The 27150-nt window shown below is 46.0% G+C and overlaps 1 protein-coding gene across 1 annotated transcript in view; it reads right to left on the bottom strand.

Annotated features, from left to right (window-relative positions):
- Positions 1-27150, bottom strand: part of ATAD2B (ATPase family AAA domain containing 2B) — a 714191-nt gene that overhangs the window by 203695 nt on the left and 483346 nt on the right. Inside the window, 1 exon segment of the mRNA XM_030198808.1 lies at positions 5826-6015. Coding sequence (XP_030054668.1) covers positions 5826-6015 — 190 coding nt within the window.

The following is a 27150-nucleotide window of genomic DNA, read 5'->3' as shown; positions in this document are numbered from 1 at the left end:
TAAGTAGCATAAAATCTGTCTTACTGTCCTGGGATCTTGTCAGGTACTTGTGACCTGGATTGGCCACTGCTGGAAACAGGATATTGAGCTTGATGAGCCTTTAGTCTGTCCCAGAATGACAACACTTATGTTATGTTTGGAGTCTGGGGATGGTTATTGCAATTCCCTATACATGGACCTTCGGATCAAAGACTGGCACAGGTTACAGATAGTACAAAATACAGTCATGAAAATCATCAACCATCTCAAAACAAATAAATTTGACCATGTTTAACTCTGATGTGAAACTTCTGGCTAAGGATTTAGCTAACCACCTTGCAGTTCTTCCTTTCATACTTCACCCGGATCAAGTTGGTTTCGTATTTAAACGATGCATAATGTCCACAGTATGGTAGATTTACTTTGTTATGCCAAGCAAGAACATTTTTCCAAGTAGATGCCAAGAAGGCTTTTGACCGAGTCCACTGGCCATTTATCGATCGTGTGATGGAGAGTTCTGGCATCAGCTCCTATTTTCGAAGTTGGGTCCAGACCTTGTATTCTACTTCTCGGGCCTGTGTTCGTATCAATGGCAGTAACTCCAGTAACTCTGCTATGTTTTCTCTGACTAGAGGCATACATCAAGGATGTCCCCTGTCCCTGATGCTACTTGCTATGGTGATAGAACTGTTTGCGGTGGCGGCTCATGTGAACCCCGATGTTTTGGGCGTGGGGGCAGGCGATCGGAAATACAATCTGGCCCTTTTTGCTGATAATGTTCCCTCTCCTTGTCGTGGCCTTCAGTTTCTCTCCCCAATCTTTTGAAGGTTATTGAGAATTATTCCGCTGTGAGAGGCTTTAAACTTTATGCCCATAAAACTGAGGTGTTGGACCTCAGCATTCCACCACTGCCTTTGGCTGCCCTTAAGACATCCTTTCCCTTCCGCTGGGTCCTCAGGGGCATTAAGTACCTTGGTGTCACTTTGACTCCATCTTTTCATGATTTGTTTCAGGCTAATTACCCTCCTTTAGTTCAAGAGATTTACATCGATTTGGAGAGGTGGACTGACATTTCTGATGATATGGTGGGTGACCATTTAGCATCTAGTGATCACCAAATGGAGTGGTTCAATATTAAGACACAGGAGAGGACTTATTCAAGACTAAAGGTTCTATTCAAAAGGCCTAACTTTGCCAAGATGAGGGAATATCTCGAGGAAGAGTTAGCTGGATAAGAACACCGGAAGGAAGTAAAACATCAGTGGACAAAACTGAAAGGAGCTATTTTAAAGGTGACAAACCTTTATGTTAGAAAAATACATAAAAGTAAGAGAAAAAGAAGGCCACTTTGGTTCTCAAACATAGTAGCTGAAAAGGTAAGGGAAAAAAAGGTTAACCTTTATAAACTACAAGATGACTCAGAAAGAGGAAGACAGGTAAAAATATGTACAAAAGCTAAGAGAAGCTGGAAAAGCTCTCAGGAAGGCAAAGATGCAAATGGTAGAAAAGATAGCCAATACTATAAAACTGAGGGACAAAATATTTTTCTGATATCTATGTGATAGAAGGGAGTGCCAAAATGGCATTGTGAGGCTCAAGGGTGAATAGGGAGGAATGTGTAGAAGCTGATGAGAATGAAGCTGAACAGCTTAACAATTATTTCTGCTCTGTGTTCACGGATGAAAGGCCGGGAGTAGGACCACAGAAAACAAATGATAATGGGGATGGATATATGAAAGACCAAGACTGATGCTCGGAAGACTCTGTCTATTTTTTATCTAGCTCCTCGTGGACAAAGCGCTGGGGCCTGATGGGATATATCCAAGGGTACTCGAGGAACTCTGAGAAGTTCTGGTGTTTCCACTGACTGACCTCTTCAATGTTTCCTTAGAGTCTAGAGTGGTCCTGGAGGACTGAAGAAGAGTGGATGTGGACCCTCTGCATAAGTGTAGAAGTAAGAAGGAGGTTGGGAATTACAGACCTGTCAGTCTGACCTCGGTGGCGAGCAAACTAATGGAAACGCTTCTAAAGCAGAGGATTTTGAGGTTTCTAGAACTGAACGGACTGCAGGACCCGAGGTAGCATGGTTTCACTAGAAGCAGGTCCTATCAAACAAATCTAATTGATTTCTTTGATTGGGTGACCAAACAGTTGGATGTGGGAGGGGTGCTAGATGTGGTGTACATGGATTTTAGCCAAGCATTTGACACAGTTCTGCACAGATGGAATCCGCTTGGAAGTAATGAAAGTGAGCAGTGAAGTGCTGGGGCCTATTCTGTTTAATATATTTGTGAGAGATATTGCTGAAGGGTTGGAAGGAAAGGTTTGCCTTTTTGTGGATGACACAAAAATAGTCAATGGAGTGGATACACTGGAGGGAGTAGAAACAATGAGAAGGGATCTCCAAGCGTTAGAAGAATGGTCAAGGGTCTGGCAGTTAAAATTTAATTACAAAACTGGAGTAAATTATATCACCAATATATTTAAACATACAAACTCCAGACAAAATATTTATTAACATACACATAACACTCTTACCACATTCATACTAGAAATACATACATTTCACTATTAGATCCAATCACCAAACCTAATGCTCAAAACTCATAAATTATTGTCCAAGATTATATTCTTACATAAGAGAAGAAAGCCTTTCTTGTTGTCAAAACCAAACTGACCACTGAATCCCAAAGGTGTCAGCACACGACAGCCAAATCCCAGATGCAGTATCTTCAAGCAATCAATGAATAATAGTTCTCACACAAGTGCTGATGAAGGCTGTCATTTTTCAAAAATATTAGTTAATAATATGTCCTATTGGCAGCATCAAATTCCAAGCCACCCAGATGAAAACGTGGCACAACGACAACCCGACAAGCATTAGGCAGCCATTGAGTCAGCAAATGGACTTGAAAATCAGTGACTCCTGCGCTCCCCATTGGCTTTCATCTACAACCATTGCAAGATTTGCAAGAAAGGCATCTGCTCAGATTGGATCCTGGCTTTCACCTACCATTGTAAGATTTTTAATAAAGGCATACGCTCCAGACACCTCATATAAACTCAAATACACACTGTTATAACAATTTGTAAAAAATATCTCATGCTCTAAATACACTCACAATCTCTTCATTGTTTTGAATTTTTAAGTTATCCTCCCCACCCTAGATTTATTTATTTGTTGCATTTGTATCCCACATTTTCCCACCTATTTCCAGGCTCAATGTGGCTTATATTGTTCCGTCATGGCGATCGCCAATTCCGGAATGAGAAATACAAAGCGGTATTGCAAAAGCTGTGAAAACAATCCACAACCACTTGAACTTAAGGAAATCACTAAAAACCAATCTCTTCAAAAAGGCCTACCCCAACGACCCCACGTAACTCTCTTCACCTACCAACACAGCATGACTATGATCGAACAGGACAACACGCAATCTTCATCCATTCCGACCCTCCACTTATACCTCATACGATCACTATAAAACTTTGTATTTGTTATCCACCGACTGGGCAAATGCCTCTGATAGTACTATGTAAGCCGCATTGAGCCTGCAAATAGGTGGGAAAATGTGGGGTACAAATGCAACAAATAAATAAATAAATAAATGAATTAAAGTTCATAAGTGACAGAGTAGATTAAGCAATCAAGAATAGAGAATTCATTTTCGTAGTGAGAGATAAAGTGGTAATTGCATTAAAGTTCATTAGTGACAGAGTAATTTAAGCAGTCAGGTATAGATACCTGCACCACCCCCATTAATACTGGGATCCAAAAAAAAAAAAACCCCAATTTTGAGTAATAATTTAAAATATAGAAAAGTTATTGCTCAAGACTGCAGACTAAAAGGACATCTTAAATTTACTTAATAGGAAACAAATTGATAAATAGTCAATGCTAAAGAAAAAAATCAGTTTGTGTTCTAAAACCAATCTTTTGATTTGGATCTTCCTGAAGCAGCGATCTCCAGTGAAACAAGGCGCTCTTGTTGAAGTAGTAGTTCTGGCAGTACATAGAAGGAACTGAATTTGTGCAATGCTGGATTGACACTGTATTAAAGGATGGTTTCAAGACAGTGGGGTAATTCAAAACACTAGGCTGAGTCCTATCTACTGTGATGGGATACGTATTGGTGTTTACATCTTATTTTCTAATCGCTACTGAAAGTACTAAGCCTACTGAACTTTATCATTTTGGATTTTGAGAACATTATCGTACATTTTTATAAAGCACATTCATTCAGGGATTCTAATGTTATAAAGACATACGGAGGAGTTTTTGGAACCAATTGTTTTTCTCCAATGTAAGGAATCTTTTTACATTGGTTCTTCCCCCCCCACCCCACTCTTAATTCAGAAACCAATGATATTACTCTACTCAATGAATAGTTGAGGTTGTGTCAATTGGAGGCACATGCATTCATATTGAATTTCCTCACTGGGAGATTAAGACTTTATTTGATAATATTTTGATTGTCTAAAGAGACTAAACAGACATTCATACAGAACTTCCCTATCACAAGTCCCCTGCCTTTCCCCAATCCCTAGACTCCATTACTCACCTCCCTTAACTCCCTAAAGCACACACACACAGAAGGTTTTTTCCTTCTCCAAGCTCAAGATCCTCACAAGCTTTGTCCATTTCTCTCTGCTGCCTCCATCCCTGCAAGATCATCGGTTCTCTCTCTCCCTGAAAGCCTTCTACCTGCACCACACCTTCAGTTCTCTCTTTTGTCTCACATCCAGAAACTCCCCCAACTCATATTATTGTAGTTTGACTGCTCTCTCGAGCTTGTCAATCTTATCTCAGTTGCTTCCTCCTTTGGACTGAGGGCCATTCTTATTTTCCACCTCACGCAGTCAACACTGTTTCTCTTTGCTGCATTTTGCTGAGATATACAGGACTCTCCTTCTTCTTTCTTGTGGCCTGCATGGCCATTGCTGCTAATTCTGCTAGTTCCTCCTAGCCCCTGTATCAAATTCTGCATGGCAAATACAGACTTGTGAATGGGAAAAGAGTTTTCTGCAAGTACAGCACTGCACAGAGTACCTCCAAGAGATATTTCTACAAGAAACTAGTGGAGGAGTGGCCTAGTGGTTAGGGTGGTGGACTTTGGTCCTGGGGAACTGAGGAACTGAGTTCGATTCCCACTTCAGGCACAGGCAGCTCCTTGTGATTCTGGGCAAGTCACTTAACCCTCTATTGCCCCATGTAAGCCGCATTGAGCCTGCCATGAGTGGGAAAGCGCGGGGTACAAATGTAACAAAACAAACAAAAAAAAAATAACGGGATAATCAGTTGACCCAGCCAACATTTAAAAAAACTATCGGCACCAGTGCTAATCTTTCTTTGTATACTCTGTGACGCTATATGTATAATGTACACTTCAGAATATATATCTGAATGGCAACCACGCTGGAGCGGATCCATTTAGAGTCAGGCTATGTAAAATGTATCTGAATAGTGGCCGAATATCACTGCTAAAGCATGAGCAGTAAATCTTCCTTCAACCCTTCCCAATACAGGCCCCTTTTTCTACAGATAAAATTTGGCCATTTAGCAAGTGAAACAACCCAATTTTCTCCATAGAAGCATTGAAAATAGACACCGAAGTCATGCATTTACTACCAACTATAAATGCATGACTCACTTTGAATCAGTGTGACTCAGCTCAGACAACTCCTCTAGAATCCAAATTTGTAAAAACAAACAAAAAGGCACATAATACAGTAGTTAGTACTTCTATTTCAGGATGAACGAAACTAGGCTTTATCTGAGTCATGACTTGCCACAGTAGGCACAATGAGCCACTAAGGATACAGAGGCTGCAACAAACATGACTAACTCACCTCTTCAGGCAGCTCACTGTACATGGTCTCAGAGGTAGAGAGTAAAAATATTGGTGAAAATGATGGTATATCTTGTAGCAGTGTTAGAAAAGTAGCTCTCACAGTTTCACTAACAGCTTCCCACCAATCACCAACGTGAGGCATGTAAACAACACTAGGTACTGTCCTCCGGGCTTCACGAAAGATCTGGTGAAAAGAAAACAGGATTTAATTTTAGAAATATATCTTATTTCTATAGGGTGACACAGCAATAACTTGTCATTTTAATTTTAATTTTTTTAAGAGGTCTATCCATGTAATATGAACAGCAAACATGTATAATGGTACAGCCAAAAACAAGGAACAAACTTCTATCTATCCTCACCCAAGGGATAAGCAAACGGACAAGAAACTTATTAATAAACCAACAAGGAGTGAAGGCTCACCTCTAATTATATAAATGTTTTGAAAGTCTATATACTCCTCCTTCAGCAATACATCCACCTCTCACACACTTCTAAACAGAGTCGCACATCAGCTTGCATGACACCTAGAGATGGGAATAACTAGTGAGGTAATTAAATTCGCCGATGACACAAAATTATTCAGGGTCGTCAAGTCGCAGGAGGAATGTGAACGATTACAGGAGGACCTTGCGAGACTGGGAGAATGGGCGTGCAAGTGGCAGATGAAGTTCAATGTTGACAAGTGCAAAGTGATGCATGTGGGTAAGAGGAACCCGAATTATAGCTACGTCTTGCAAGGTTCCGCGTTAGGAGTTACGGATCAAGAAAGGGATCTGGGTGTCGTCGTCGATGATACGCTGAAACCTTCTGCTCAGTGTGCTGCTGCGGCTAGGAAAGCAAATAGAATGTTGGGTGTTATTAGGAAGGGTATGGAGTCCAGGTGTGCGGATGTTATAATGCCGTTGTATCGCTCCATGGTGCGACCGCACCTGGAGTATTGTGTTCAGTACTGGTCTCCGTATCTCAAAAAAGATATAGTAGAATTGGAAAAGGTACAGCGAAGGGCGACGAAAATGATAGTGGGGATGGGACGACTTTCCTATGAAGAGAGGCTGAGAAGGCTAGGGCTTTTCAGCTTGGAGAAGAGACGGCTGAGGGGAGATATGATAGAAGTGTATAAAATAATGAGTGGAATGGATCGGGTGGATGTGAAGCGACTGTTCACGCTATCCAAAAATACTAGGACTAGAGGGCATGAGTTGAAGCTACAGTGTGGTAAATTTAAAACGAATCGGAGAAAATTTTTCTTCACCCAACGTGTAATTAGACTCTGGAATTCGTTGCCGGAGAACGTGGTACGGGCGGTTAGCTTGACGGAGTTTAAAAAGGGGTTAGATAGATTCCTAAAGGACAAGTCCATAGACCGCTATTAAATGGACTTGGAAAAATTCCGCATTTTTAGGTATAACTTGTCTGGAATGTTTTTACGTTTGGGGAGCGTGCCAGGTGTCCTTGACCTGGATTGGCCACTGTCGGTGACAGGATGCTGGGCTAGATGGACCTTTGGTCTTTCCCAGTATGGCACTACTTATGTACTTATCCCCCTAGTCCATACAATATAAATTACAGAGGAAAATGTGGAAGAAAAACTCCTCAAACTTCCTCCTCTTTAGGCAAAGCCCATCTACATGCTGCTGTTAATTGCTCCATCTCACAAATGTCGACAGCTTATTCAACTCTCGCCTCAGATTTCCAACAAGAAGCTAAGGTCAACTTAGCTGCATTAACACTATGGCAGACCAAATCCTGTTGAGTATGAAGCAACCCTGATAACTGGTCTCTTAAGTAAAAAAAAATTAATGGGTCTCAGGGGATCTGGATTTGCAGCCAATTTTGCAATCTAAATTGGATAGTTTTCCAGTACGCTTTCACCTTTCAGCAAAGCCATCATATATGCCCATAGTGCCCTTTTTGCGACACCTACGCCAACAGTAGGATGATATCAAGAAAAACCTATGATGGAGCCAAACAGAGGTTGAATACCACCAATACATAACTGATGCTGTCTTCCTGTATACTGGTTGTAAATGAGATCTTGGCCTGAGCTGTTTCCATGACTCCCCATTCACGCTCAAGTTAAATCCCCAATTCTTTCTGCCATCTGACCCTATGAGCCACATGCGGCGGAAGCTTATGTCATAGGTATTTATATAGCACAGAGATAGGTCTTGTATCAAGGAAATCCTCATATAAGTCTCCTAGAAAGGATGGTTCCTGCAGCACCTTCTGCTTAACCTTCTTGGTTGTAAGAAAATGAACGAGTTGAGTACAGGCATATCTATCAGACAGTGGCAACTGATAAGTTGTAGCAAGAAAATCAAAAGAAATAAAGTGCATCATCCTCAAAGAGTCGTCCAACAAGACAAACCTATGGAATCCTGGGGTTTAAAGTGCTCAACTTAAATCAGATAGAAATGGTGAATTGGGTGCTATAGGAGAGTATTTACAAAGTTGGAAATCAGTTTCCATGCTTAACGTATCCCAGTAAAGTACAGAATATAGTTGGGCAGAGCACTGAAGACAATCCACAAAAATGCCTGGGCAAACACATCAGGTGCCCCAACCTAATGGGACCTACCAGTGACTGTTCAATTTAGCTTGTGCAGCCCGGTGATATAAAACCAGACTGGGCACTCCTAAACCAAGTTTCCAAGTTTATACAGGGCTTCTACTCCAACTCATCAAGCATATTATCTAGGCAGCTTACATAGTACAATAAATAGAGGTTAAAGAGTAAGGTCAAATAAAAGGGTCATAGGTTGGACAAAAAGGGGAAGGGTATTGAACTACAATCAATGACAGTAAAGCAGGGGAGGGGGAATTGCAGTTCAGGCTTACAGCTGGTGCACCCACAGGACAGCAGTTATTGGCCATAGGCCTCAGAAAAGACAAACATTTTGAGTCTGGAAATAAATTGCTGGAGAGAGAAGCATAGCCTTAGATGGTGGGGTAGTCTGTTCGAAAGATTAAGACCTTGCACAGAAAAGATGGTGCACTGAATGGTAGTTGGGTGAGCGAACATAAGGAGGCAGTTTGAAGTAAGCATTGTTGCAATGATCTGAGGGATCGGGAAGGACAGTAAGGATTCAAGTGGCAGGAAAGAAACTGAGGCTCTCCAGAAGTACGGATCTTGAAGACTAAGAGCAATAACGAAGTCTATATGATGTAACAGGGGCAGCCAGTGTGCAGATTTAGGAAGTGGGGTTATGTGATCATATTTCCTATTACCTGTAATCAGTTTGATAGCAGTTACTTGTATGATCTGTAAACGGTGAAGTTCTTTAACCTTAAGTACCCTACAGAGAGCATTGCAGTAATCTCGCTGACTTATGACTAAAAAATGGATAAAGGTATTAATGGCCAGGGGGGGGGGGGGGGGGTGTCAAGCAGTTTTTGAATGCAGCGGATAAGGCATAGTTTAAAGAAGGAGCGCTTGACATCAGCTGATACCTGGGAAGAAAACACACACAAGGTATCAATAACGATGCCGAGGATTTTCGTACAGGGGTGAAGCAGAGTGGAATAGGATGGCTTAGCATTTAATGTTTATTGCTTGTAAAAAGAAGAGATAAGGATTTACTAGGGTTTATAATGAGCTTATCTTGTAGCCAAGTGGTTACCTTGGTTAGCAAAGAGTTAACTTTGAAGAATGGTGCAGATGACCAGGATATCATCAGCATATACAGTATATGCCATAAAGACCAGGGAATGGAGAAGTGTAAGGAGAGGTGCCAAACAATATTAAATAGTAGTAGGGCTAGCATGGAGACCTGGGGGACCCAAGGCCAAAGAGAAAGGGGTAGACAGATCACTTTTGTATCTGAGTAGTTTTGATTAGAGATGTAGGAGGAGAACCATGAGAGGGTGGCATCCCTTAGCCTTATCCAATGTAATCAGGTAAGCAAAATGCTGTGATCAACCAAATCGAAAGCCACAGATAGGTCGATTAAAATGACAGACTGGACATAGTCAAGCTGACTGTAAATCTAAGTAATACCAAGGAGCAGGGTTTTTTTTGAGGGGGTACTGAGTACTGGCACCTTTTCCACTGTCTGCTAAACTTGACCCATGGTTCTCATATTTTAATGAAAGAGCTCAGGTTCTACATACAAATTCTACCTTGTCATAGATTCTATGACTGGTTGCAGGGGTTCTGGCTATTGTAGGGTGGGTCCCTCAATGATCACTCCAGCCCTGAAGGGTGGCCTGGCAGTTGAGTACCAGCACCTTTTTTGCTAGACAAAATGCACTGCCAAGGAGAGTCATTTCAGTATTATGGTGCTTTCAGAAACCAGTCTGGTTTGGATGAATGGCACATGTTTCCTTGAGGAAGTCTGTCAATCTGTCCACCGAATGTGGACTGATTCTGCAACTTTAGCTAACAAAGGAAGATTAGCAATTGAGAGATAGTTGTTAAGAACAGTGAGTGGTTGACCTGGGTCCTTTATCTCCCTCTGTCTATGGTAAATTTCTAAATTATCTAGGCCTTTACTTCAGATTTTAATTAACCAATCTTGAACGGCAGATAAAGAAAAGCTGTCAGTAACACAATGGGAAGAACTTACTATTGAAACAGAGAAATCTTGTACCAAGAAGATGCATACAATCGGTGCGGAGCACACAGAAACAGCAAAGTTGCTCCCGAGGTGTCTGAACTTGCTTCTCCCAGAAAAACACCATTCAGACAGACCAGGAGTGCCTTTGCAGTTTCTATATGCTCTGCGCTGGTTTTAAGTGTCTTCTTGGTACAAATGTCCTCTGTTTCAATAAGGTTGTACTTTTCCATTGACCTACCTATACAATTGATGATCATCTCTGCACAAGACCCCTGACACAGGTGGTTTCACCAAAACACGGACCATGTCAGGTCTGTTTAATAAAATGTTGGTTTGATGCCCCCTATTCCTGAAGGCTTCTTTGTGCTTTTTTGGCTTTTATAACTTCTGTTCTGATCGTATTGATTTTAAACCTGGAGGCCATATAATACAATAGCCTTTAACGTATCAGAAAGGGACACAAAGAGTCTGATTAAGGAGAGAAGAATGTCATCAGCCACCAAAAAAATATATATTTTTGTCCCCACCCAAACACATGTAATATATATATTTGCTCTACTTCCACAAAAAGTAAGGGCAAGGAAGGACAGCCCTGTTGTGTGCTCCTTCTCAACTCAAACATGGCCGAATTATCTCCATTGATGCAAATACCCTGGAAAGACATACAATGCTTTTACCCATCCTCTAAAGACTCCAACCTTTCATAGGACCCTCTCCATAAAGTCCCAGTGAACTGTGCTAAACACTTTTTCAGTGTAAATCTCCAGCAAGCAAGAAGAGGTTCCCTAGCTATATGGCGTATACCAATCATCCTGTGAATGATGTCTGTAGATGTCGTTAAAGAACCACCACCACCTGGTCTAGATTCACCAAGTCCCACAAAACCTCAGAGAGGCAATTCATCAGAAAATTTGCCAACATTTTGATATCCATATTAAGGACCGAGATAAGACTGGATCTCGTACGGAAGCTTAGATGCTTCCCTCCTTTTCCATCTTCTTAAATGAAAATTAATCTCCAGCCATTGAGCGACACCCACTCCTCACTTCCTGAAGCAAAATAGCAATAGTAGAAATAGTAGAAATTTATCACAGGAATGGCTCAAAAATTGAAAGCAGCATCGATGAGTGACACAACTAAGCCCACTCTATATGTGAGTGGTTGGAGTGCCTCTTGTCACGTGTTTCTGTCTCAGAAGATGAATCAGCTTTTGACTTGGAGGCTGGCAAGACTCAAGATCTCCCTTTAAAACTGAATATCTCTGTAAGCTCCATCAAGAACTGAAGGGGACGAGGAATGAGATACTCGTGCAAATAGATAATTGTACACTACAACTTTCACAAGCTGGGCGGTAGAGTCAAGAAACTGGAGGCTAAAGTGGAGGAGCACAACGAAAGTCTCACTGACGAATATCATAAGTGGATCTGCTGAGTGCTAAATTGGAAGACCCTTTGTACAAAACTGACTTAGAAAACTGCAGACAGCGAAACTATGTGCACTTTCGAGGAGTGCTGGAGGAAGGCAACAGTGAGGATGTGCCGGTTGTAGTGCAACATTTATGCTGCCAACTTTTGGGAGTGGAACAAGACCATGATCAGATTCCATGTGCACACTGGGCCTAAAGTACCCTGCCGAATAATAGGCTGCAAGAATTATGTGGATAGAGATCTATCGCTGTGAAATTCAAGGCGCATACCACAACTGAAATACAATGGTGCAAGTTTTCCAGGCCTCTATGTATACACTTTGCAATGAAGGAAGACCATATAGCTTGCTTTAAAGATTATCAATAAAGCAAAGATTCCATATCAGTGGGCCATTCCTTTCTCTCCGAGCTTTATGATGGTAAGGCGCTCTCAGCATGTGAAAACTATCAAGCATAGCAACTTCTCATTGACAACGGGCTGACTACAACACTCTTCCATTTTCAGCAGCAGCCCCCTTCAGCAAGAGCTAAGTAGAACCAATGGCAATATGTGTAGGCAAATCTAAAGAGGTGAGGCACACCATGGTTGGGGACTTGCCAGGATGCCAGGGACAGAAGATTATCTGCACGTGTCTCCGGAAGGTAGGCCCGAACCGTCCCTATATCGAGCAGGGCTCCCATGAACTCCAATTGTTGAACAGTAAGGAGATGGGACTTGAGGTAGTTATAGCACCCGAATAGTCCTCTGCATGGACTCTTGAGCACATTCCTCCTAGGTGCTCTTCACCAGCCAATCGTTGACGGGAAAGAACGCGCTGGGATTGAGCCTGAGAAGGCCGGTGAGCCGCAAAAGAGTATCTACGCCTAGAATAGTGACATAGCTCATCCAGCGACCTCAATTAAGTGTTAATTGTTCTAAAAGGCAGTTATTTTCTGTTCCTTGGCTGCTGGAGAGGTACCTCATCCAGCGACCTCAATTAAGTGTTAATTAAGGTGTGGGGAAGTAGAATACTTGCATAGGTTGCTGAGTCAGCTTCAAAGAACCTGTTTAAAAGAGGCCCCTTAGATTCAAAACTATATAAAGAGGAAAGGTCCCACTGAACTTTCTTTCTGAGAAGTTCTGAGAAAAGAGGACATTTCTCTGGTAAGTGAACGCTACTTTGCTTTGTGCTTTCGGAACTTAAAGATTGGGGTTTAAAGGAGGAATTATAGGTTAGTGTTAGGCAAAATAAAAATATAAAAAGCAAATTTTAACAACTTATGTCCATAATCTTTTCCACTTAGTTTTAAAAGCTTTGTACCACAGCATTAACAGATAGAATCTAACAGGCACTGCAGGATCTAGTTTAGTCGCCAGGATGAGCAGGTAGACGCAGAAATGATAAAAGAAATCAGACGCAAACAAAATGGGCAATGTGATAATAATGGGTGACTTCAATTATCCAAATATAGACTGGGTAAATGTAACATCAGGATACGCTAGAGAGGTACAATTCCTTGATGAAATCAAGGACAGCTTTTTGGAGAAGATTGTGCAAGAGCCGACGAGAGAAGGAAAAATTCTAGACTTGGTCCTTAGTGAAGCGCATGATCTGGTGAGGGACATTATGGTACTGGGGCCGCTTGATAACAGTGATCATAATATGATCAGTTTTGATATCAACCTTGAAGTAACTATACACAAAAAGTCAAATACGTTAGCGTTTAACTTTAAAAAAAGGAGACTATGATAAAATGAGAAGAACGGTTTAAAAAAAAAAATTAGGGGGGCAACTGAGAGGGTAAAAACTGTACAACAGGCATGGATGCTGTTCAAAAATACCATCCTGGAAGCCCAGGCCAAACATATTCCGCGAATTAGAAAAGAAAGTGGTTGAAAAGTGAGGTGAAGGAAGCTATTAGGGCTAAAAGAAACGCCTTCAGAAAATGGAAGAAGGAACCGTCTAAAAATAACAAGAAGCAGCATAAGGAGTGTCAAAGCAAATGCAAGGCGCAGATAAAGAAGGCCAAGAGGGATTACGAATAAAAGAAAGCATTAGACGCAAAAAAACCATAGATTTTTTTTGGTATATTAAAAGCAGGAAGCCGGCAAAATAATCAGTTAGGCCGCTGGATGACCGAGGGGTAAAAGGGGCGATCAAGGAAGATAAAGACATAGCAGAGAGATTGAATGAATTCTTTGCTTCGGTCTTCACCGAGGAAGATTTGGGTGGGATACAGAGTGTCGGAAATGGTATTTCAAGCGGACGAGTCGGAGAAACTTACTGACTTCACAGTAAACCTGGAGGACATAATGGGGCAGTTCAGCAAACTGAAGAGTAGCAAATCTCCTGGACCGGATGGTATTCATCCTAGAGTACTGATAGAACTGAAAAATGAGCTTGCGGAGCTACTGTTAGTGATATGCAATTTATCCTTAAAATCGAGCGTGGTACCAGAAGATTGTAGGGCGGCCAATGTAACCCCAATTTTTAAAAAAGGTTCCAGGGGAGATCCGGGAAATTATAGACCGGTGAGACTGACGTCGGTGCCGGGGAAAATGGTAGAGGCCATCATCAAAAACAAAATTACAGAGCACATCCAAGGACATGGATTACTGAGACCGAGTCAGCACGGCTTTTGTGTGGGGAAATCTTGCCTGACCAATTTACTTCAATTCTTTGAAGGAGTAAACAAACATGTGGACAAAGGGGAGCCAGTTGATAATGTGTATCTGGATTTTCAAAAGGCGTTTGACAAGGTACCTCATGAAAGGCTACAGAGGAAATTGGAGGGTCATGGGATAGGAGAAAATGTCCTATTGTGGATTAAAAACTGGTTGAAGGATAGGAAACAGAGTGGGGCTAAATGGGCAGTATTCACAATGGAGAAGGGTAGTTAGTGGGGTTCCTCAGGGGTCTGTGCTAGGACCGCTGCTTTTTAATATATTTATAAATGGATTGGAGTAACTGGTGAGGTAATTAAATTTGCTGATGCCACAAAGTTATTCAAGGTCATTAACAGGATTGTGAAAAATTACAGAAGGACCTTACAAGACTGGGAGATTGGGCGGCTAAATGGCAGATGACGTTTAATGTGAGCAAGTGCAAGGTGATGCATGTGGGAAAAAAGAACCCGAATTATAGCTACGTCATGCAAGGTTCCACGTTAGGAGTTACGGACCAAGAAAGGGATCTGGGTGTCGTCGTCAATAATACACTGAAACCTTCTGCTCCGTGTGCTGCTGCGGCTAGGAAAGCGAATAGAACGTTGGGTATTATTAGGAAAGGTATGCAAAACAGGTGTGAGGATGTTATAATGCCGTTGTATTGCTCCATGGTGCGACCGCACCTTGAGTATTGTGTTCTGGTCACCGCATCTCAAGAAAGATATAGTAGAATTGGAAAAGGTGCCGTGAAAGGCGACTAGAATGATAGCGGGGATGGGACGACTTCGCTATGAAGAAAGACTAAGGAGGCTAGGGCTTTTCAACTTGGAGAAGAGACGGCTGAGGGGAGACATGATAGAGGTATATAAAATAATGAGTGGCGTGGGACAGGTGGATGTGAAGCGTCTGTTCACGCTTTCCAAAAATACTAGGACTAGGGGGCATGTGATGAAACTACAGTGGAGTAAATTTAAAACAAATCGGAGAAAATGTTTCTTCACCCAACGCATAATTAAACTCTGGAATTCGCTGCCGGAGAACATGGTGAAAGCGGTTAGCTTAGCAGAGTTTTAAAAGGGGTTAGACGGTTTCCTAAAGGACAAGTCCATAAACCACTACTAAATGGACTTGGGAAAAATCCACAATTCCAGGAACAACATATATAGAATGTTTGTACGTTTGGGAAGCTTGCAGGTGTCCTTGGCCTGGATTGGCCACTGTCATGGACAGGATGCTGGGCTCGATGGACCCTTGGTCTTTTCCCAGTGTGGCATTACTTATGTACTTATGTGACCCACCAAAAAACCTCCTAGATGAGGAGGTGTCTACAGAAAATGCCTGGTGGGCGAGAGAAGCCATAGCATCAGTGTGCTTTTTGATCTGGTCAACCAGTTAATCAATCTTCTCTCCGAAAAGATTATCCCCCCGGCAAGGGGCATCAGCCATTCTCTGCTCGACCGAATGGTCTAGGTCAGAAACATGCAGCCATGAGAGTCTACACATTGCTATACCTTGAGCAGAGATTCTGAATGCCACGTCGAAAGTGTCGTTAAGTGCCCCTGGCCAAGAACTTGTGACATGCCTTCTATTGCTTGACCAACTGGCGAAAGGGCTCAGCCTGCTCTGGAGGGAGCGCATCGACCAAGCTAGACAGCTGCCTCACTGAGTTCCGCAAGCAGACACTCGTGCAGAGCTGGTAAGATTGAATACGGGCGATAAGCATAGCGGCCTAATACATTTTCCTCCCAAAAGAGTCCAAGGTCCTAGCTTCTCTGCCTGGGGGAGCCGAAGCATAGTCCCTACAACTCTTGACTCTCTTGAGAGCGGCATCCACCACCATGGAGTTGTGAGGTAACTGAGACCTCGCCAACCCAGGTTCCCCGTGGATCCAGTACTAGGTATCAATCTTTTTGGGGACCACAGGGACAAATAGAGGGGATGCCCAGTCTCGCACGAGGACTGTCATGAGTACCTCGTGTAGAGGAGATGTCACTGCCTCCTTAGGTGGAGAGGTGTAGTCCAGGACCTTGAACATCTTGGCTCTGGGCTCATCCTCTACTTCTATGGGGAACAGAATAGCGTTAGCCATTTCCCGTACAAAAGATGTAAAGGAGAAGCTCTCCAGGGGAGAGAAACACGAAAGTCTCCTCTCAGGTGGAGGGGAAGGGTCAAAATGGATCCCATAACGCTCATCGGAAAAGTATCTGGGATCCTCCTCTGATTCCCATAAGCGTTTCTCCTTGGTATTATACAACACCTACACCTCCCTCAGGGATTGTCAAGACTGAGCCCACCTCGACGTCGAGGAGTCGGCTCCCACCTTAACTTCTGTGAAGCTTCCTCTACCGAAGTCGAAGGAGAACTGACCTGGGTGGCAATTGACACCGGGGCCACACCGCGGGCTGTGTGCCAGATGGGGCTGTAGCAGAAGGCTTGACAGACGTAAGACCCCCCCCCCCCCCCCCCATGCCTATGCAGTTGAATCCCTCCAAAGGCTCTGGGAGCAAGGCCTGGATACATTCGTCAAGAGCCATCATCGGTAAAGGCTGTGGGGCTGGTTGGAGATCAGGTTGCAGAAGTGCCTGGGGCACGGAGCAGAATCTGGGCTGCTGGGAGATGTGCGCATCGCCACCTCTTGAATGGAGGGGGAGTGATCCTCCTGGCGTTGATGCTTTTCGAGTGCCAGATCCCTTGGCATCCCAGAGCTCCCAGCACCGTGTGTCGAAGGAAATCGATGCTGGTGCTTCTTGGCCTTCGCCCGATGCACTACACCAAGGCTCCTCGGTGCAGACGAGGACAACATCGAATCCCCACATCACATTGGGGTCAGGTCTGACAAAGGCCGGTCACGGGGGGCCTGCATAGCAGGAGGCCTCACTGCTCTCAGTGTCTCTAGGCCTCGTAGCAGTCAACCCTTTCTCGACTCCCGATGCATCCCTCGATGTCGACATCGAAGGACCAGACCGAGCTCCAAAATGTTTGTCTTTTTGAGCCTCTCAGGAAATGTGTGTCCTTTTCTTCATACGAAGACAAAGGACATAATTTGTCGTGCTGTGGTCGGGCCCAAGACACTGAATAGACCAAGAATGTGCATCAATACCCGAGATAGTCTGGTTGCACGGAGTACAACGTTTGAAGCCACCGGGAGTCTTCAATGACATGGAAGGGAAAATGGCTTTGGCTAAATTAAAAGACTTTATTGTGCCTAAGAAAAAGAAAAGCACAAAAAAAAGAGGGAAAACCTGACTAAATAAATAAGGGTTTTTTAATTTTGAAATAAAAGAAATGAAGAAAAAAGTTGTGAAACCGCCAATGAGGCACAAAAAAAAGGCTCTTTCCCGGGCGAAAAAAGGAGCGACGAAGAAACCCCGTTGCTCCTCACATGGAGAAATCAAACTGAGGAGCGTGGGTGGGAAGGTAAAATTATGTATCATACCTGATAATTTTCTTTCCCTTAATCATAGCCGATCAATCCAGAGACTGGTGGGTTGTGTCCATCTACCAGCAGGTGGCGATAGAGAGCAATCTTTTGCCTCCCTATATGTGGTCATGGGCTGACGGAAATTCCCCAGTATGTCGATATCAAAGCTCCATCCGCAGGACTCAGCACTTAGAAAATTACACTCACAAAGGGACACTCTGCCCAGCTCACCACCGCCGAAGCGGAGGAGGGGAATATTCCAGCGCACCACCGCCGGGGCGGTGGGCGGGAAACCACACCCGCCGACACGGGGGGGAACTGGCTTATCCTGCTACCGCAACCGCGGGAGGAGCTGGCTTACCCTAACACCGCCGAAGCGGGAGGGATACAAAGCTATCCTACAGCCGCACGAAGCGGGAGGGAGCGCCGGCATAATTTAGTTATCAATCCAGCCACCGCCGAAACGGGGGGAGAGGAAGCAGCAGCTCACTATAACACAAAATCGTCTCAACTCGAAGAGACTTCAATTGGAAGAACTTGAACACGAAGTCCTCGTGAACAGGAAATGAAGACTGAACTTGAACCTGAAATATAACCAGAACACAAACAATATGGATATCTGGGAGGGGATATGGATTGATCGGCTATGATTAAGGGAAAGAAAATTATAAGGTATGATACATAATTTTACCTTCCCCTATCATCAAGCCGATCAATCCATAGACTGGTGGGATGTACCGAAGCAGTACTCACCCAGGGCGGGACATGGAAATCCCTGAACGCAAAACTGAAGCCCCAAACTGGGCCTCAGCCCGAGCAGCCACATCCAAGCAGTAATGTCATGAGAAGGTATGAGCCGACGACCAAGTAGCCGCTCTACAAATCTCTTCCAAGGAGACAGATCTGGACTCCGCCATCAAAGCTGCTTGTGCGCTAGTAGAGTGTGCCTTCAGCTGAATAGGCGGAATCTTCCCTGCCGCCACATAAGCTGACGCGATTGTCTCCTTGACCCTACGTGCCACCGTAGGCTTAGATGCCTGCAGACCCTTACAAGGGCCTGCGAACAGCACAAACAGATGATCCGACTTCCGGAAATCATTGGTCACTTCCAAGTATCTGATGTTGACCCGTCTGACATCTAGGTATTTGAGCGCAGGGTACTCCTCTGGGTAATCCTCCCTACAAAAGGAGGGTAGGTAAAGCTGCTGATTCACATGGAATCGAGAAACAATCTTCGGCAGGAAGGAAGGCACTGGGCGAATCGATACTCCTGCCTCAGTGAATCGCAGGAACGGTTCTCTACATGAGAGCGCCTGGAGCTCGGAAACTCTTCTGGCTGATGTGATAGCCACCAGGAAGACTGCTTTCAACGTCAGGTCCTTCAGCGATGCCCTTGGCAAGGGCTCGAAGGGCGCCTTCTGCAAGGTCCGTAGTACCAGATTGAGATTCCACGTAGGTACTATCGAGTGCAGAGGGGGGCGCAGATGATTAACTCCTTTGATAAAGCGTACCACATCCGGCTGTGAAGCCAAGAAAGCCCCCTTCAGACGACCCCTGAAGCAAGCTAGAGCCACCACCTGGACTTTCAGCGAACTGAGCGATAGGTCTTTCTCCAGCCCCTCTTGCAGGAACGCCAACACTGAAGATATTGGAGCAGTGAAGGGTGATACAGAGCCTGCCTCGCACCACGACGCAAAGGTACGCCAAACCCTGGCGTAAGTGGTGGAAGTAGAGCGCTTCCTCGCTCTCAGCATAGTGGCGATGACCTTGTCTGAGAAGCCCTTCTTCCTCAGCCGCTTCCGCTCAAGAGCCAGGCCGTAAGACCAAAGGGGGAGGGATCCTCCATCACCACGGGACCCTGATGTAAGAGGCCCCGCTCCTCTGGCAGCCGCAGAGGGCCATCCACCGAGAGTCTGACTAAGTCCGCATACCAGGGACATCTGGGCCAATCCGGACCCACCAGGATCACCCGGCCCGCATGCTTTGCCACGCAGCCTAGCAACCTGCCCATCATGGGCCAGGGCGGGAACACGTAGAGAAGCTCCTGTGCCAGCCACTGCTGGAGAAGAGCATCGATTCCCAGAGATTGAGGGTCCCGTCCTCTGCTGAAAAAACGCGGCACTTGGCAATTAGCCGAGGACGCCATCAGATCCAGGCTCGGCCGGCCCCAGCGTTTCGTGATGTCCAAGAACAGTTGCTACTCTCCGGGATCCAAGGTATGGCGACTTAGAAAGTCCGCCTTGACATTCATGACTCCCGCAATGTGGGCCGCCGACAGCTGTTCCAGATTCGCTTCTGCCCACAGGCATAGCTTCATGGCCTCCTTAGCTAGAGAGGCGCTCCTGGTACCTCCCTGGCGATTGACATAGGCCACAGCCGTGGCATTGTCCGACAGGACCAGTACAGGCCTCAGCACCAGTACCGGGAGAAACTCTAGAAGCGCCAACCGAATGGCTCGGAGTTCCAGGAGGTTGATGGACCATTTTGTCTCTGCAGGAGACCAGAGCCCCTGCGCTGTCCGTCCCAGGCAGTGGGCTCCCCAGCCCGTCAAGCAGGCGTCCGTCGTGACGACAACCCACTCCGGGGTTGTAAGAGGCATACCTGCAGACAGCTTGCCTGGCCTCAGCCACCAGCTCAGCGCCTTTCGCACCGTTGGATCCAAGGGAAGGCGTACGGCGTAATCCTCCGAGACTGGAGTCCACCGCCGCAGAAGAGAGTGCTGTAGTGGTCTCATATGAGCCCTGGCCCAGGGCACTACCTCCATCGTGGCCGTCATGGAGCCCAACAGCTGCACATAGTCCCAAGCTCGAAGAGCAGAGGAGGCTAGGAACTGGCCCACCTGGGTCTGAAGCTTGACGCCTCGGTTGTCCGGCAGGAACACTCTGCCCACTTGGGTGTCGAATCGAACTCCCAGATACTTCAGGGACTGAGTCGAGCGCAGCTGGCATTTCTCCCAGTTGATGATCCATCCCAGGGAGCTCAGAAAAGCAATGACCCTGTCTGTAGCTCTCCCGCACTCCGCATAGGAAGGGGCTCGGATCAGCCAGTCGTCCAGATAGGGATGGACTTGCACTCCCTCCTTGGAGCCGTAGCCAACCTGAACGGGAGGGCTCTGAACTGGAAGTGTCGGCCCAGCACTGCAAAGCGCAGAAAGCGCTGATGAGGCGGCCAGATGGGAATATGTAAGTAAGCTTCCTTGATGTCCAGGGAGGCCAGGAATTCTCCCTTTTTCACCGCAGCTATTACGGAGCGGAGGGTCTCCATCTGGAAGTGCCGAACTTTCAAGGCCTGATTGACTCCCTTGAGGTCGAGAATAGGCCGAGCAGATCCTTCTTTCTTTGGCACCACAAAGTAAATGGAGTAGCGCCCCTTGCCAAGCTGATCTACTGGCACCAGGACCACCGCGCCCAGGCGGATCAGGTTGCTCAGTCTGCTGCACAGCAGCTGCTTTGACCTGAGACTTGCAAGGAGAGTTTACAAACCCATCTCTTAGGGGTCGGCAGAACTCTAGCTTGTAGCCGTCTCTGATGACTTCCAGAACCCAAGCATCTGAAGTTACCCTGGTCCACTCGCCCAGAAACGAGGACAACCTCCCTCCTATCTGCACTGGGCCATGGACCAGGTCCCCGTCATTGGGTACGCGACCCTGGGGGCGGGCCGGAGGCGAACCTCCGGGACGGCAGTCCCTACGAAAGGAATGCAGCTTGGGGGAGAAGTTCCGTGTGAAGGAAGCGGAGGCAGAGGAGGCCGACGGGCTTCCTGAAATCGGCCCTTAGAGGAACCAGGATGGGCACTGCCGGCCCGAGTCCTGACCTCTGGCAACTTCTTGCCCTTTGACGTGCCGAGCTCCGTCACGATCTTGTCCAGCTCGTCCCCAAAGAGCAGCTTGCCTTTAAAAGGCAACTTGGCTAGGCGAGATTTAGAGGCATGGTCAGCCGACCAGTGCTTAAGCCAGAGCCACCGCCGCGCAGAGACTGTCTGACTCCAGGGTCAGCCATTCCGCCCTTCAGGAAGGGTCCGAGGGGGAAGCCCGCTGCAAAACAGTCAGGCACGCCCTAGCCACGTAGGAGACGCAAACCGAGGTTTGCAAACTCAGAGCGGCCGCCTCCATTCTCCTGTCTTAGGCGTCCTTCAGGGCAGTGCCACCTTCCACCGGCAGCGCTGTTTTCTTAGTCACGGCAGTGATTAAGGAATCTACCGTGAGCCAGACAAAGGCTTCCCGTTCGCCCTCAGGAAAGGGGTACAGACGGGACATAGCCCTGGCTACTTTCAGGCTCGACTCAGGGGCATCCCATTGCGCTGAAATTAAGGTCTGCATGGCTTCATGAATGTGGAAGGTTCTAGGCGGGCGCTTCGTTCCCAGGATAATGGCAGAGCCAGTAGAGGCTGAGAGAGAGCCTTCCTCCGGACAGGCAATCTTCAAAATGCTCATGGCCTGCACAAGCAGGTTGGGCAAATCCTCTGAGCGAAAAAGCCATGCTGCAGAGGGGTCGTCCACTCCATCCGAGCGAGGATCAGTCTCTTCCATCGATTCCACTAAGAATCTCTGGGAGAACTCAGACACGCTGCTGTCATCCACATCAGAGGAGACTGAGTCCCCCGAGGGTGGAAGATCCACCCGAGGGCGCTTAAGCATAGTGGCCTCATCACCCCGATCAGAGAGGTGGGCAGGGGCAGTGTTCTGCATAAGAAAGGCCTGATGCAGCAGCAAAATGAACTCAGGGGAGAAACCCCCCAGTCTGTGCATTTCTGCAGCCTGTGCCGCGGCCCTAGAGGTGCCCTCCATGTGCGCTCCAAGTAGCGGGGGAGAGGCGTGTTGCGCGTCCAAAATGGCGTGCGGCGCAAAACTCTGAGAAGAAGCCGCGCGGGAAGAAGGGCATTTTAATTTCGCCGACTTCTTACTGTCGCCCAATTCAAGGGCGACCAAGCTGTTAACGTCTCCCATCTCTTGGGCGGCCCAAGGAGAAGCCGACCGAGCCGCGTGGCCGGTCACAAACGGGAGGGCGGCCAGTGGGGGATGGGCGCCTAAGGCGGGAAAGGCCGCCGCGCCGGAGGAAAAACCAGTGAACTCTTCCGATTCCGAAACGGCGCCCAAAAAGGGGGACTCTACCTTCGATCCCCCCGCTTCCCCGCTAGGCGCGCGAACGCGCTCCGGGGAGCGTCTTTTCGCACCCTTGCCATCCGAGGCCATAGCCATGTGGAGACCGTTCGGGGAACCCCCTGCCCGCTAGTAAAAGGTAAAAATTACCTGCTTCTTGCTCCGAGCAGCGACGACTTGTTCCAGTGAGCAGCTGCAAATGGACGTCATTTTTGAACGTTAAAAAAAAATTTTTTTTTTTTTTTTTTTTGTTTAACGGAGCCAGCGGGAGGGGGGAGAAAAGGAGGGACCTGGCACCACCAGGTTTGCATTTGCTCACGAAGAGCCCTCAACCCCAGGTACTCAACAAAACCTAAACAATTAGGCCTGGAGACCTAGCCAGAGCTGCTGCTGCGTGACCACACACCTGCTGAGATAGAGAACATACTGGGGAATTTCTGGCAGCACATGACCACATATAGGGAGGCAAAAGATTGCTCTCTATCTCCACCTGCTGGTAGATGGACACAACCCACCAGTCTATGGATTGATCGGCTTGATGATAGGGAAGGCACTCTGTGAATGTGCAGTAGGGCACGACACGTGCATCAGACGGCTCTAAGTATTTTGCTATTTATTATACTGGTTCTTGGGCCGACGCAGATCGTTGACCCACTTGTGAGAATGATTCAGCTTGCTTGTCCTCGGAGAAAACTTTGGTATGATGAAATTTTGTGTAAGTTGGATCAGCTATTAGGGCCTGAAGCTAGCTGATTGCACGCTGAAGTGACTGCCATCAAAAACGAAATGGAAAGGGGATAGGATTTGATAATCTGCCTTTCTTTAGTTACAATCAAAGCGGTTTACATATTATATACAAGTACTTATTTTGCACCTCGGGCAATGGAGGGTTAAGTGACTTGCCCAGAATCACAAGGCGCTGGTTCTCAAGCCACTGCACTAACCATTAGTCTAAATAGTAATACTCCACTCCTTCCAGGTCAGGAACTTCAGGTGTCAACTTGCTCAAATGGAGCCTTTATTAGCTGGGTGAGGATGACACTGAGGTCCCATATCACAGTGGAAGGCTTGAGAGGGGGGTTGGTTAAAAGCACAATTCATATAAACCGAACAACTAGAGGCTGTACAGAGATGGGCTTGCTTTCCACATGGTGATGGAAAGTGCCAACTGCACGAAGGTGAATCCTTACGAAGTTGGTTTTTAGATCAGACTCAGAAAGCTGTAGAAGGTATTGTGTAGGGCAGGAAAAAGGATCTATGACCTTGCCCTCAGACCAGATAGCAGACGTCTTCCATTTAAAATTATACGACCTCTTAGTGGAATATTTTCTGGAAACAAGCAGGATTTGGGAAACACCATCATGAAGTTGGAGAGAATCAATTTCTAGCCTCCCAACTTCCAAGCTGTGAGAGCCAAGGATTGAAGATTGGGATGCAAGAGAGACCACTCATTCTGAGTAATGAGGTTTGTAAAACACTCCAGCCTCCGGTGTTTTTCAAAGGCCTGCTCTAGAAGTACAGGAAACCATATCTGCTTTGGCCAGAAAGGTGAAATGAGAAACATGGACCGTCTGTCCTGCATGTGTTTCAGCAAAGTCTTCCCCAGAAGAGGTATTGGAGATCGTTACAGCAGGCTTTGCTCCCAACTGAGGAGAGAAGCATCCAATGCTAGCCTGCCCTGTGACCGCAGCTTGGAGCAGACCTGAGGGAACTTCCTGTTGAGCTGAATGGCAAAGAGGTGCACCGAGGGGGTGCCCCACACTCAGAAGATCTCATGAGCAATGTCTATTTAGAGAGACCACTCATGTGGTTGCATCATCCTGCTACGTCTGTCTGTCCCACCACAAAGGCAACAAAAAACAAACTATATATCACTTAAATATTCAAGAGGTAGATCCGGGCTCTAGATGTTAATGTTTTTCCAAAATGGTTCCCAAACAGTCTGAAAATGGGTTCCCAAAGTATGGCTAAAAACCATCATCGCCATGCATTCCAGTCTCATATGAGAAATCATGAGGGAACTCCACTGCTGTTAAAAGGGCCCCAAGGGGTCCATCCATGCAATCAGAATGGATTTCAAAGAAAATAACACTGCATATTGAGAAAACTGCTTATAGCCAGAAGGAAGCCTTAACTTCAATGGCTCACCTCCAAAAAGCAAATGAGGACTATGTGGTATGTTGCAAGACCAGATGGTATGAAGGAATGTCAATAGAGTAACCCCAAAGGTCCACACCCATGGGCAAAGCCAAAACATATGTTCTATTCCAAATTAGCTGAAGATGCTTCACACCTGGGTGCTGGTTTTAATAAAGTGCACATTTCTTCAAACTGCTGGTCTGCTCCATTTTTTCCTGCTTAGCTTGTTTCTAGATCTTCACCTTCCCATTGTTTGTCCATATTTTGGGCCCTCTCCAGTCCCACCCAAACCATGCCCAGACCACACCCCCATGCCATATGGACATACTGTAATGTTAGACATCCATATCCTGCTTTTGTAAAATTGGGATTTGGATGTTCATGTCTAAATGTCAGTTCTCAGAAGTCCAAAACAAGAATAAAGTTTCTATTAGCACCAGCAATTACATGTGTATATTGAGAAATCAGTATTTACATGTGTAAAAAGCCCTTTCTTCGCCTCCCAACCACCAACCCCTCTTCCCCCCACCTGCTCCACCACCCAATTTCGGCTAAGCTTCTGAGGATCCATTCCTTCTGCACAGGATTCCTTTATGCATATCCCACGCATGTTTGAATTCCGTTACAGTTTTCAACTCCACCACCTCCCGCGGGAGGGCATTCCAAGCATCCACCACCCTCTCTGTGAAAAAATACTTCCTGACATCTTTCCTGAGTCTGCCCCCCTTCAACCTCATTTCATGTCCTCTCGTTCTACCGCCTACCCATCTCCGGAAAAGATTTGTTTGCGGATTAATACCTTTCAAATATTTGAACGTCTGTATCATATCACCCCTGTTCCTCCTTTCCTCCAGGGTATACATGTTCAGGTCAGCAAGTCTCTCTTCAAACGTCTTGGAACGCAAATCCCGTACCATTCTCATATCTTTTCTTTGCACCGCTTCCATTTTTTTAACATCCTTCGTAAGGTACGGCCTCCAAAACTGAACACAATACTCCAGGTGGGGCCTCACCAACGACTTGTACAGGGGCATCAACACTTCCTTTCTTCTGCTGATCACACCTCTCTCTATACAGCCTAGCAACCTTCTCGCTACGGCCACCGCCTTGTCACACTGTTTCGTCGCCTTCAGATCCTCGGATACTATCACACCAAGATCCCTCTCCCCCTCAGTACCTATCAGACTCTCACCGCCTAACACAAGTCTCTCTTGGGTTTCTACTCCCTAAGTGCATCACTTTGCATTTCGCATTGAATTTTAATTGCCAAACCTTAGACCATTTTTCTAGCTTCCTCAGATCCTTTTTCATGCTTTCCACTCTGTTGCAAATCTTAGTATCATCCGCAAATAGGCAAACTTTACCTTCTAAACCCTACGGCAATGTCACTCACAAATATATTGAACAGAATCGGCCCCAGCACCAATCCCTGAGGCACTCCACTACTCACCTTTCCCTCCTCAAAGCGAACTCCATTTACCACCACCCTCTCTCGTCTGTCCGTCAACCAGTTCCTAATCCAGTTCACCACTTCGGGACCTATCTTCAGCCCATCGAGTTTATTTAAGAGCCTCCTGTGGGGAACCGTGTCAAAAGCTTTGCTAAAATCTAAGTAGATTACGTCTATAGCATGTCGATGATTCAATTCTCCAGTTACCCAATCAAAGAATTCAATGAGATTAGTTTGGCACGATTTCCCTCTGGTAAAACCATGTTGCCTCGGATCTTGCAACTTATTGGCTTCCAGGAAATTCACTATCCTTTCCTTCAGCATCGCTTCCATTACTTTTCCAATAACCGAAGTGAGGCTTACCGGCCTGTAGTTTCCAGCTTCTTCCCTATCACCACTTTTGTGAAGAGGGACAACATCCGCCATTCTCCAATCCCACGGAACCTCTCCCGTCTCCAAGGATTTATTAAACAAATCTTTAAGAGGACCCGCCAGAACCTCTCTGAGCTCCCTCAATATTCTGGGGTGGATCCTGTCCAGTCCCATGGCTTTGTCCACCTTTAGCTTTCCAAGTTGTTG

Source organism: Microcaecilia unicolor, chromosome 3, assembly GCF_901765095.1.
Source record: "Microcaecilia unicolor chromosome 3, aMicUni1.1, whole genome shotgun sequence".
In the NCBI taxonomy this organism is placed as follows: Eukaryota; Metazoa; Chordata; class Amphibia; order Gymnophiona; family Siphonopidae; genus Microcaecilia; species Microcaecilia unicolor.
Note: the sequence above shows the minus strand (reverse complement) of the source record. Positions and strands in the feature narration are given on the sequence as shown.